Below are 13,928 nucleotides of genomic sequence, written 5' to 3'. Positions count from 1 at the left end.
TTTACCTCTATGGGAAATCAATTACAATATTGAAATACCTCCAACAAAAAACCAAAGAAACCAGGAACTCAAAGTTACTTACCTTAGATTCTTTCTTCTTTGCTTTCTGGGGCAAAGAAGGTCTCTGAAGAAATACAATTTGCTTTGTAGATAAATTCCCCTCCCTGAAAAGAAACAAATGCACGCTCCTGAGAATGAATTAAATTCACATCCAGCATCATTCAAAGCGAAAATCCATCTCAGTCATTTATTTCTGCAGGTCAAAGAAGAACAAAATGAAGAATGACCTGAACACTGCCTGTCCCCAGTGGCTTTGAGCAGCCTGGTATTTTGGGGGGAAACAAGAGCAACCGTTCAGTCTGATAGTAGCTGTCAGCCTGTGATGGACTTTTGCTGAGTATATCAGCATTAGTGTGTAAACACAAAATAAATTGTTTGGAACAAAAAGCAAGACACCCAAGCACCTCGGTGCCTATGTGTAGCAGCGTTTCAGCAACATGGGGGTGCTCCCTCCTGGGGCACTGATCCCTGCAGGGCTGCAGCACGATAGGAGGCACAAACAGATGCCACCAGCAGTTAGATTGGTGGGGGCCCTTCTGCACCGTCAACCTGATCTGTAATACTGAAGTTATAAATGGGATACAGAAAGCTAGAAGAGAAAGAAAATCATATTTACCTTTAAGAGACAGGGCTTACAAATCATAATTATGATTTTCCATTCATTCCTATATTTAAACATATAGGAAAACTTAAATACCATTTTTCCTCCAGCACAGATGGCCTTTACTTTTTAGGCTTTTATGTGTAGGAGTAGTCTTCATCTAGATCTCATAAAGAACTGGGCATATTTTTATTCTTTTAAGATAAAAAATCATGACTGGTTTTATTGGTGTATATATATATATTCCTCACCAGTGAAAATCCAGAATGCACCATCTTCATGATTAACAAGTAGGATGATTATTTTTCACCACAGTTATGAAAAGTATTTTTAAGTGACTTGCATTTATATTTAAAACCTCAGAATTTTAGTAATAGCAAAGTGGGCTGCAGAATGACTATATAGGCAAACAAAGCTACCAGAGCAATGATACACCAATCTCACACGGTTCTGCTCAGCTAGACGGTGTATACCAGCAGCATTAGACAGACATCGATTAAGAATCAAATTACTCTTCTTCATATGGGTAGCATCTCCCTCCAAATGTTATCACAGCATTTGCCCTTCCTCCAAGACGAGTTACTGGGACATTCAGAGCAGGAGTTTTACAATCAAGGAGTTTACAGAGAGGCAGACACAATACCCAGAAAATTCACGCGGAAGCCACATTGCCAACTTGCAGTATTTGCCTGCAGACACGTGCTTCCTGCCTCAGGTGGCTTGCGATGCTCAGAAAACCCAGAGAACAGCTGTGGCAGCAGGGCTTGCAAGGGCAGCTACTGCCCGCGTGCAAGGAAATCCATACTAACTGCAGAGAGTTGCTTCTTCGGACAGCGACTTCCCTGGCCAAAAGGCAGTGCCCATCCCCTCCCTACCTGTTTGTCTTCACAATTGGAGTAGGAAGCACGCATGTCAGCTGCCAGCCATACATGGCAAGGGAATTCAGCAGCGGAATGTAATCTGTCTGCACTTCCACTCCCTAGGAAAGAAAAATCAACAGTTAGCATCGTCACTTGGATAGCGACACTCAGTTTGACACAAAAAAGAAAAAAAAAACCAAAACCAAGGAAAAATACACGTGTGGGTTTTCTGGGAGGGAGAAAGGGGGGTTGTACTGAAGTGGGTTGTTTTGTATGTTCAGCTAGGCAGGAAGGAAAGCATTCGAAAACATGAGACACAGGACCGATCGCCCGTACATCCCAAACTGTTAAATGAGTTTGTTTAAAATGGTAAACATCTGTGATCTGCCTGAGTCATTCATCTAGCTTTAGATGATTCCAGATCTGAATAGGACAAATTAATTGTATTTTATCAATTATCATCTCCCAAGCAAAAAGATATTCAAATAGTTAAAAAATGACATTGCTTTGTTTGGATTCTGCTCTTGTCTAGGCTGGAGTCAATCTTGAGGACCTGAACTGAAATCAGTTGGGTTACTCTACCATGATGGATCAGAAGCAAAATAGCCAACAACAAAAAAAATTATATACAAGTACAGGTCTATTCCTTTTATCACCCACAAATACGCATTGCTTCCTTGTTATTTTGAATCAGGAAATCCGTGGGCGAGACCAAAAATGTTGCTTTTCAGTGAAGTCTGGCTCCAGCCGCCGATCTACCCAGCAGAGCCTTGCTAATTCTCTTTCTACTAAATGGCAGACCCTGTAATTCCTGCAGAAAGAACCACGGGTGATTTCAACAAAGATTGCTCCAGTGAGGTGTCTAATTGCCAAGACTTCCAGTAACTTAACGAATAGATGCAAGAGCATATTTACTGGTTTTTAATTTTAATAAACACAAAGCAGGCAAATGGTAACTACTAGTCTCTAAAAATATAGCTATATTCCTTTGGAATAACAATTATATTTGCCAAAAAGCTCAGGCACATACACTGGTTTCATGTCCATGCGAGGAGTTTGAACTGCCAATTCTCAACACTGGGGTAAGGCACAATAGTTTTGCAGCTCCAAAAAATCCATTTGTTCCGTAGTAATAAAATAGCCATTTGATCAGAACTAGTCCAAATCCTGCTGTAGTTATTTCAAGGTATTTTCGTGAATTCCAATCATCTCAGCTATTCCTTTCTTCTAACAAACGTAATATAGGTCACTTGATATCTTCATAACTGAATGACTGCCTGACTATACCTATTAAAAACCTGATCATGACTACAAATGCAAGTAGCCAAAGCAGCTGTACCACTCCTGCTTAAAAAGGAGAACAAAAACTCTACCCCAGAAAGTGCGCGCAAGAGAACACTCTGCTAATGAAACTCCTGATTTCTGTAGAGAGGCTTGCAGGGACTCACAGAGGTACAGCTACTTCACAACATCACCATGTATAGACCAGAATTGCTGATTCCAGGAGAGGAAGGAGATGCCCTGCGAGAGGGGAGCAATACCAAGTGGCCTCTGAAGCGTTCATACAGCTGTGACCGCGTCAGATTTAGTCACCTCAAGCTCCCATTTGCCTCTTTGCCCTTCCCGCTCCTTATACCTACAGTAAGATGGATATTTCCACCCTCTTTCCAGTTTTTAAAATAAAGTGTCCAAGAGTAATGCAAACACAATGATGCATCTAGATGCCTTTAAGAACTAATGTCTCAGGAAAACAGATTAATAACACACTGAGATTTATGAGATTGGTCAACAATGCCTTCCAAATATAAAGATGAAAATATGCAATGTGAGCATTGAGAATAAGGCCGGAGCATCTGCAATTGCAAGCCCACCTGGGAGTCGAAAGACATGTAAAAGGATCTGACCAAAACATTCCCTCCATCAAACAGCGTTTGTAGAGAAAAAAAACAGAGGGAGCTCACTCATTTAGAAGGTGGAAGACTAGCAGGTCAGGAAAGACCGGCACAGCAGACCTTGTTTGTGCCCCAAGCAACATCTTATGTTGCAAAGAGGATTTCTATTTTGAATACATCGCCTAAGGTTGGTGATTAGCAAGGAGAAACTTCTCCTTGCATCAGGATGTGCAAACAACGTCAAAAATCAGAGGGAGATTACGGCAATGGGGAAGGACATCAATACCTCGCAGAGCTCATTTGGCTGCTGCAGAAGCCAAATTGTTTCAGGGATGTGCCGTCACTCCTGCCACAGCCCACTGTCCCTGCAGGCCCTGAGCGGTGAGACAAGGCTGGCTTTGGACCTGTCTGACTTGTCAGGATGAAACATCATCTGCAGCAGATGATGTTGTATTTCACAGTCCCAATGGTGCAGAAAGGAAAAGAGCAGGTAAGCACATTCACAAGTGTAAAGTTATCAGAAAATAAATTTAAGATTACATAAAAATCAATTAGGCTTAAAGAATTATTTTTTAAAAAAAATCTGGAAATGTGCAAAAACCCTGTTGAAAGGGTGCTACACAATGTTACAAAAAGGTGACCTCTTATTTTTCGTATGTGCTGGTACTCGACACCACAATCTGCGTGTTCGGCTGTTTGGAGGAAGGAAGCGTATACATTATGCAGAGATGCACACCTCCTCCGAGCTCCACACGCTCTTTAACAAGCTCTCTCCGACGCTGCACGATGCTTTGCTGGAGTCAGACACTGCACCTCTTCCCCCGGGTCCCTGGGGGAATAAACTACTCCTAATAATTGCCTGCGTTTGAAGATGATAGACAAGAGAAAGGAGTCACTCCTGAATAAACAGGTGTAATTCGTATGGGCTTCACGCGCCTTACTTGCAAATACAGATAATTGAAGCTTTCTTTAAGACCACCAGAAACGGCTTCTCCCTCCCCCTCCTGAATTATCAGTTGTAATCCTATCCTACAACTGGAATTTGTGTGCCAGCAGGAGTCACGGTTATACAGACCTTTAATTGGTGTCATATTAAATGCTTTCCAAAGCAAAAATGCTTCTAAACAAACAATACACTGGGGGACACGTGCAGAGGAAAAGACTCATCTTGTATTCATTTTATATTTAAGACAATAATTAAAATTATTTTATCTACTATTGAGACAATGGAAATAAAATTTCAAACATACAGTTTCATAAGATGAAATTACAATGCTCTGTCTAGCTAGCAAATATTGGATTTGAACAGCAGCAGAAGTAGAAAGTACGTGCCAGAGCTCTACTGAAAAAGAAGTGTTCAAATAATGCGTCTCAAACTGGGAGACATTTCATTCAGTAAAAGGGTGGAAAATTTTAATTAACTTGCTTCCCACTCTCCTGTGGATGATAAGTAATCTCTGATCACACCTTGAGTGTCAAGAAGCCAGAGCATATTGAGCTAGGTTTTTCCCTTGACTTGCATCACATGAAAAGAATTCATTTTATTTATAGTTGTACTGTTTGTTTTCAGCATTTTCTCCTTTCACAGTTGCTTCTGCTCATTAGGAAAAAAAATGATTAAAAAATGATAATGATAATATCTAGGGCAAGCCACACAAACAACTGCATTAACAATTTTTCTTTTCTTTTCCCCCCTACTGCGGCAATTTTAACCACAGCAAGATAATAAACAAAACTACTAAGCTCTTGTAAGACAGAATGAAGTTCTTTAGAAATCATTCTCTCCTGGGTTAAGTGAATGTGATTTAGTTACAAGGCAGCTATGGATTGTCACTATTTAATATTTTTTCCAACATGGACTAAAGAGTGGAAGATCAAAAATCCCATTAAATAAATCTTAATAAAACCTTTATCGGCAAATCCTAACAGACTGCGTACTAAGATCTACAGACAGATGGCAAAGAGGATGGGAAGTAAAAAACACGAGTCACTTTTTGAAAGTGTAACCTACTGTTTGGGGGGGGAAAACAGGCAACGCGTTCAAAGCCAGCTCCTCACAAAAAAAATCAGAGGGAAGAGCCCACAAGGGCAGCAACATGCCCCCCCAGCCAGGGCTGCTTACCAGTCCCCACCACTGCCAAAGCCAGAGCTTTCTCCTAGGGCACTGAAGGGAGGAAGAGGAAGCGGTGAAGGCAGGACTTGCACCTTAGTGGAAAAGAGGGAATATAAAATGAGAGAAATTGAATATATGGGCTGCCTGAGAATGACCCGGTAAAAGCACGCTGCAAATGTTTTATGTTTGCAGTAACACAGCCAACAAGGAGACTAAATCCAAGCTCTACATTTATGAATTATTTGCCTTTTTCCTTTTCAGACTTCTTCCAAAAGGTAATTTCTGCTAATAAATATAACATTATCGCTCCATTACAAACACTCATTGGAAGCAAAAAAGAAGTTTCACAAGTGTTTCAGCAATAAAAGTTGGCCTGTGCTCCTCTAGTTTCGAGCTGCTCCTAAATTTCCACGTGTAACATACCACACCACCTCGCCAGCAGACGTTTGCAACACATCCATTAGCTGTATAGCAGAGGGCTGTGGGACGGCTCCTGCACCCACAGAAACCACCAGTGGCTTTTGGAAGCAGATGGGTCACTGACCAACACAGACCAGCTGCCAAATTGGGACCTTAGTGGAAAGTTAATAGAAAAAACCCTAATAAATAAATCCACAGGTAGGCTTTTTGCTCATTATTCTGGGCATATGTAATTTAGACTTATTTATGATTACTTAATATATGCGAATTCGTGCACTGTGAAATATTTCTGAGACTATAACAAGGCTGTTACACTATACGGGGTAGCATCCCATTAAGACAATTTTTCTGTGATTCAGATGTATCCAGTCACAATTTCAATACGCACATCGGCTGCTGCATGGCATTCACATCTGTCAAACAAAATTTGGCTGTTGCAAAAAGGCTTTGAGCACCTCTCCACCATTATGGAACTAATAATCTGTTTCCATGTGAGAAACGCAACTGAAGCACAGACCCTCTACTGCCACCAGTGTTCAGGCAGCAGGAGAGCAAACGTTGGCACTGCCCTTCACTTATGTGCAGGTTAGTAGGTGATTTATGGGGTCCCAGCACCTGCTTCCCGTGCCCCTCAAAATGCTGAGGTGGCTCCCAAACCTGCCTGGCAGCAGCACTGGGTCAAAGAGGTGCATTAGCCAGGGCACTACTGCCTGCTAAACGTGAGCTGCTGGGGTAAAGAAACGTCACTTGTGCCCTGTGTGGTTTTTTAAAAAGTATAAAAGAGGACTGAAATCCTTCTTCTCAGCTTGTTCTTAAGTAGAAAGTTCAGATCTGGTATGCTCACTTTTTCCTGAAAGATTTTACAAGCGAGCAGAGAACTAATTCTTATCTCTGATCTTGTTACAAACCTAAGCAAACCATGACAGATAGGAAGTGATTTTTTTTTTAATTCAGACTGTTTTAAATCCTGTGCTGTTTAGTTCAAGTACCCTTTACTCATGTGGAAGAAATGTTTGCTTTGTTAGACTTTCAATACTGCTGGTGCCACAAGAAAATATCAGGAAACTTCCAGGTTTGTACTGCTAGATTTTATCAGTAAATTTACCAACAAAACCAAAGAAAGATTAGCCTGCGTATTTTAATCCTATATAGAGCACACGTCTACTGAGTTCAGTAGAGAAATATATATGTATATATGCTGCTTTCACATTTTACATAAAAGAAAGAGGAAAAAAACCTATAAAAATCTGCTGAAGAGGCTCCTGAAGGTGGTTTTTTGTTCTCTTTTTTTCAGATTTTCTTAAAAAGCAACAAGGGGCAAAATGCTGAAATATTGTGCCCAGACAACATATATGTCCTTTGGGTGGTAAAGAGGTTCACTCACAGAACTGCATTTCATGCCCATCGCCATCAGCTCCTTTGCTGACCTGGTCATGCCTTTGTCCCATGGCTAGAGACAGCAGAACGTAGCTTAACTGACATATGACCTAAATCAGATTTACAGACAAATCAAATCCTCATTTCCAGGGAATTTGTTTCAAGGCTTACATTAAGGCAACTTGCAACCTAGGCTCAGCAGAGATAATTTTTTAAATCTTTTGATATGTTGTACTTTAAAAGGTTTACCATGTCTACAGCAGACACTGACCTCATTCCATTCTGCCAGGGAAATGGCAATGTTATGATGTATTTGAGATTTTAATTTATGTCAGTATGCCAAAGATATGGTATAGCAGAAAATAAAAAAAGTGATGAATCACCAGCTGAAGATTTTCAGTGAGAAAATACCTGTAAATTAAGGACAATATTTTCAAAATGAACAAAGCTTCAGAAACAGAACAATGCAGAAATCTAAAATAAATGTTATAGTACTCAATTTTAAAGACAGTATTAGCTATTTTGTCTTGGGTAACGGGGAAGAGAAGGTGACAGATTAGAGATGGGGAGAGGGAAATCATGCAGGCTCTGATTAATCAGAACTGTCTACCCACATTTGCCTACACAAGCAGAATTAAAACCATCAAACAAGTTTTAGTGCTAGATCTCAGAGGCTGCGGTGGAAATAATATGCCCTGACATTTTTAGAGTCAAAGTGATAAGGACGAGAGCAGCGTTTTGTCATTAGAAGTCCTGTGGTCATTTGCAGAGAATGCCCCAGCTCTGCTTTGAGAAGAAAGAGTTAAATTACTCAGAGCTATTACATCCTGTCTGCTGCTTGGCGGGACCACATACTGTGACAGCTTCGAGCTTTACATCCTCTACAAACTGACATTTTACACACATACCGAGTGCATCACACTGTTCAGCTTGTTTTCTCTATTAGCCTTAGCAATTAAAAAGGCAGCACTTTCTCTGCTAAGAGGTGTGCCAACCCCTCTTTTTTGCCTTTATGGTTAAACAGCAGAACTTTACCTTTTCATTTAGAAAGGTTCTCTTTTCATTACTAAGGACATCGATACATGCTACAGGGCTTTCCTTTAAAAACAGCTTTCTTTTGTTGTGGCTGGGATTCTTTTGTTCGTTTCTTCTTAATTAGGATGCAACATAATAAATTTATATTCAGTTCAGACCACATCTGAACAAGTCCATAGCTCAAGTCCATAACTCATCCAGATCATCAAATCTGATACAAATTTAAAATAAGGAGCCATTATACACATTTATGTCATGCTGCCCGTCAGTGCTTCTTCCACTGCCTTGGTACAAACGAAAACAAATGGAAAAGGTTAATCTAGATCAGAGCTGAACCTACATAAAAAAAAAAAGAAAGTCTACATTAATGAGTCATTCCACTGCTCCATAATTATCTCTGTGATAAATACACTTTGAAGTACTCATAACAGAAACAAAGCCTTTACTGGCTTTCAGACATCTGTCACTACTGAACTCCGCCTCCTGCCCTCTACATCCCCCATTTTACAGTCCCTTCCTCTGCCACTGCATTACTCCATGTTTATGGTAAATAAAAGTGAATTCCAAAAGGGTTTAACAGAGAGGCGACTTGGTCTTTTGGGTACGACACTGAGCAAGTGCATACAGATCCCCCGGCTTCCAATCTGTCTGTCATTCATTTGATGACTTTACCTACCTATGCCTATTCTGTCTCAAAAAGCATGAGGCATGAAATATCCAGGCAGTTATTTAAATGTCAGGAGGAGAAAAAAAGGCGGTCAGCTCTGCTCTTCCTCTAAATGGGTAAGATCTTTGCAAGAGTTCCCCAATGCCTCGACCTCCTTCCTTCAGCAGGCTTTTTCTTCCTCATATTCTTCCACTTTCAGGTTGGTGGGTAACACATTCATAATGTCCCCAAAGGAGGGGCGGTTAATCTCAGAAGAGCAAAATTGCCAGGGAACACCCAGCATCCAAATTTTAAATTATAGCAGAGAATAATCCGATCATACTGACAAACTGTGTATAAGCTCAGTCAGTTTATGAAATTGCACGTGCCAAATCTTGTGTCTGGAACAAGAGACTCTCCACGTTAGCCCTCACACAGACGTGGTGTGCAGCAGTACAGCATCTCTTGACACACCAGATGGCACTGGGAAGTTGATTCTTTAATCTGTTGACCAGCTGTGTCTCCAGCATCAAATTGCTAGAATTGAAGGCAAATGATACCCCACCTACCAGGGCTCTAACACTTCAAGGGGCCCTGATAGAAGATACTCTTCTGCTGTGTCCTAGTGTTTTGGTCACCACTCTGCCATCACAGGATCCCCACTATCAGATGCTGTCCTTGTCATACAGCTTAAGACAAACTTTCTTGGGTCCACACAGAGTAAACTAAGACATATGTAGGGGCTATTATGCAGTAACTTTGTTGCAATATCCTACTGAGACAGAGAACCTTTCACTGGTTGTCTAAGAGCCAAACTGGTTGAGACGGAGAAAACATTTAACTCAGAAAGCTGTCTCCAACATGGCTGTAAGTGACAGCTAAGGAAGAGTGATATATATTAGGGCAAGCATGTAGGATACCTGCCCCAAATATTTTGTGGACTTCCTCTCGGCACGTCTGGTTTAGTTTCTTCTGAAAGGAATTCAGTTTGTGCAATATGAGACCACTCTGTGATGTGAGGCATATTAAGTGGGGAGGGATCAGCGGGTTTGCTTCAGAAACGCACTCCTGATGCTTACATAAACACAGAGATAAGTAAGGTAGAGGAAAAAACAACATTGCTTCCACCTGAACCCATCTAAACTTCTTGAAGCCACAGCGTTCTCCAGAAAGGAGTTCCACAGATCTCTTGCACGCTGCAGAAAGAATTACCTCAGTTACGCCCCTTTTTGTTTGCTTTGCACCTGGCCCCGACTAGTGCCATTTGACAGCCCTTAGTTCTTAGACTGGAAGAGACGGCAAACGGTCAATCCCTATTTACGTGCCTCCCCTGATTTAGGAGACCTCTACCTATTCCATTCTTTGCAACTCTTCTCTTTTCCAGACTGAAAGGACACACCATGTAAAGTCTTCCTAACACGGAAGCTGTCTGTATGATCATCCTCACTGCTCTTCTCTGAACATTTACAGTACTAACAGAACCTTCTGAAATAAGGTGCTGTCAAACCATGGCTTATACATGTACTATATGGTCGCTGTTTCACCCTCTATTCCTTTCCTAACAGTTTTTAACATGTGGTTAACATTAATGCATCTTAACATTTGCCTTCTTCATCAGCACTGACCTAATGCACTCATGGAACCATCTGTCATTATCCCAAAACCTGCTCCCGAGTGGCAACATCATAATTTGACACTAAAAATGAACAAGAACTTACAGACAAATCTGTAATAACTGGAATAACATTAAATGTAATATAGGAATCGTTTGTTCAGATGCACATTAGCACAAGAAAAGCTGCCATTAACACATTATACTGTTCTTCCAGAAACTTCTAGCCATTATAATATGGCCATTTCTTGCTACACTACAAAGTCATCATCTAATAACCAAACTCTTAATCCTAGTCTCCTGGAATTTTACACATTTAGTCTAGCATCTGTCCCGTTTTCTTTTAATCCATCCTTTTGGCATCTGTGCGCCTTGCTTGTCTGTCTTAGGGTTTTACACCATTTACAATATATGCCAAGTGAAAAGACCAGGTATTGCCTCTATTTCTGGCAGACAAGTAATAAAATAAAACAAAAAAAACCCCCTCTAAGAGTTACGCAACAGTATCTTCTTTTCCCCCGTGATCTTTTTGCTTCAAGTCACAAAGAATTTTAAGCCTAGCTTTTCAAATACCTGTCTGTGTATCAAATTTGCTGTGGAAGATCGGTACTGACTGATCTGATCTAAACAGTGTTTCTACTGACCTGAGCGTGTACTTGGATCAGTAAAAAGCCAATCTATGACACACATGGTTTGTTTATAGGGACCTATCCAGAATATACAGTTCTTTCAGTGTAAGGAGGTCAGACAGAAACAAATGGAGCTGTCTGTGCATTCCAGCTGCACCTAAGCCTACCTAAAGGGTCGCCTCCTTTAGAACTGTGATGCTACAGTGACTTATGTGATCATGTTGCCCTGACAACCAATGGAGATCCTCTTTACAGTTAATCTAGCAGACAGATGCATTTTTGGGACAGATACCCTGAGTTTCATTGCTCACCATCACTCATATTTCCTACCCCCCAATAAAGCATGGAGATTATAAAAAACAAAAGTGCATTGTACAAACCTAGAGTGTGCTTAACTGGCGTTACTGCTTTGTTGCATCCCTTTACCTCGGTTGCCTGTCTGGTACTGTGGAAGCACAGATCAGTACATGAGAGTCTGCCTCACAGTCTTGAAGTGTTTTGATTTCCAAAAAGAAAAATCAAAGAAAAACTGCACACATACCTTCAGGACAGTCCACTGCTCTACAACAATTGCATCATAGCCCTGAATGGGTTTACTGTCTTCAACTGCAACATCTTCAAAGAGAAATACTCCATCCATTGTCCCATGTAAAGAATCTGTGAAAACACAGGGTTATCCCTAAGTTTTATGGAAAGACATTCCATGTGCAGTGAGGTATCTGAATTTATTAATAACAAATTCTTCCAAGGATATTAATAAAAAAGTGAGCAGACCTTGCTCTGATACTCCAGCTTTATTAAATGAACGAGACTGATATCTCTAACAGTTTTTAAAAGCAATTTTACTCTCTAATAGCAAACGTCACTGTCCACTGTTAGTACAGAGTTTGTCGTCATAAAACACAGGTCTCCTATTTCAAGCAGGCAAAATTAATTCAATCCTCAGTTCAGCAGTACTGCTCACCTACTTCACTTTTATACACACACTTTGGGGGCTGTTAATAATTATTATAAGACCATGTATTATGTCAGCTTTTCAAGGGCTTTTGAAGGTACATTGATACTAATGACTATACCCATTCATTCACACAAGTCAGAACCCTACATATGGATCAGCTGTTGCAGTGACCTACATGGACTAAGGATGATCTGGCATATCGAAACAGTGTGAAAGAAAAGATACATTCATAACTATTTAATCAATTTATGAAGGCATTTTGACCATCTGGTTTAGTGGCTCTCTATTCTCATTTGCATTCCCAGCACAGTTTTTCAGACAACACATACTATTATAGTTACTTGAGCAGCACTTTTTCCTTCAACTTAGCTGTGTATTCCATAATCAGCAATCACTCCCATATGCAAGAACTTAAGTTTTGTCAGCTCCATGACAGAACAGAATCAGAATAGCTGAAAAAAAGACTTACCTTTCCTTACTAAAATAAGGTAAATGATGAAGCAATAGAATTATATTTAGAAAAACTGTAAATAAGCAGTACTGTACTCTATGAACACAGAAAACTCCTCTTACATTGTCACAAAGCATATTTTTCAGCCTTTCTACTTTAAATAATACATTTACCTTGTATGACTGATTATAAAGACTTTGCTTATCCCCTCCTTAAGTGTTGTATTTTGCATAATAGTTTCTTTACAATTTTAAGGAAACTACGTTCCTTGCACTGGTATGAGACGTGTTTTTGAAATGCAACCACACATGCCAAACTGACAGATTCCTGAACAGACAGGAGAGTCTTCTGGATAAAGCTGCTTAGCTCTTTCATCAGGTTCTTCTGCTTTCCCTGGTGGATGTTGTGAGGTCAAGAAATGCCAGTGGGAATGCCCTGCTGCCTCTAAGGGAAAGCATGTACCAAACTCAGAACCAATTTTCACAAAGGAGGTGGTGAAGAGGATTAAGAGGCTTCCTACCTTTTGCAGACACAATCTCAGTCAACATCTTCCGAAGTCATTATATGATCTAAATTAAATTTATTATCTGGAAATAATAAATTTAACAAACCAGACTCCTACAGTTGGAGGTTTATGTCTACAAACACACTCTAGCCAGACTGTTGTTGCAGGTGTCAAGCATTTGCACACCCCTTTGCTTCTACTTGCACGGTCCACTACTCTCTTGCTGCAGTTTCAATCAAGTCATTAAGTTGTAAGTGAGCAGATGAAAAATTTGTATCTGAACTACAACAGGATTTTTTTTTTTTTCATTTGATTGTGAAGGAAAAAAGTTGTAAACCACTTACTAGGGACTCTCCCTGGGATTCTGTTGGGAGATTCAAAGAAGAAAAAAAAAATATGCTGTGTACGTTCACAGTGACTGTCTCCTCAGACAGGTTTCCTGTAACTCTGTTTAGAATAAATAGGGATGAAGACTCCTTACCACTGCAGTGGGCCAGTATTATACATTGATCCAAGGAGGACGAACTGGACTACAAAGCTGTAACTCCTACCATCTAGACGAATTTTTCATTGAAGTGAGGAGAACTGGCATTTTTGTTGTGAAGTAACAGGCCAGATCACTAAGTAGCTGGTTTGCAGGTTAGAAAACGTAGGGAGAACAAGCTTGCCACATACAAATAGGTACAGGAGTTAATTATCTTATTTCATTCAGAAATGGCACTTTGTTAGACCCTACATTTCAAAGTGGGAACCAACTCGACTTCTGTGC

General features: G+C 40.4%; 1 protein-coding gene across 2 annotated transcripts in view; it reads right to left on the bottom strand.

Annotated features, from left to right (window-relative positions):
* Positions 1–13,928, bottom strand: part of RFTN1 (raftlin, lipid raft linker 1) — a 101,031-nt gene that overhangs the window by 5,604 nt on the left and 81,499 nt on the right. For both annotated transcript variants that reach the window (XM_075745866.1, XM_075745865.1), the window contains exons 7-9: positions 11,787–11,902; positions 1,537–1,640; positions 83–164 (exon numbers count right to left, since the gene is read on the bottom strand). In XM_075745866.1, the coding sequence (XP_075601981.1) occupies positions 83–164; positions 1,537–1,640; positions 11,787–11,902 (302 nt within the window). The remainder of the gene's footprint in view (positions 1–82; positions 165–1,536; positions 1,641–11,786; positions 11,903–13,928) is intronic.

This window comes from Balearica regulorum, chromosome 2 (genome assembly GCF_011004875.1).
Source record: "Balearica regulorum gibbericeps isolate bBalReg1 chromosome 2, bBalReg1.pri, whole genome shotgun sequence".
Lineage (NCBI taxonomy): Eukaryota > Metazoa > Chordata > Aves > Gruiformes > Gruidae > Balearica > Balearica regulorum.
This window is presented reverse-complemented; position numbering and strand designations above follow the sequence as displayed.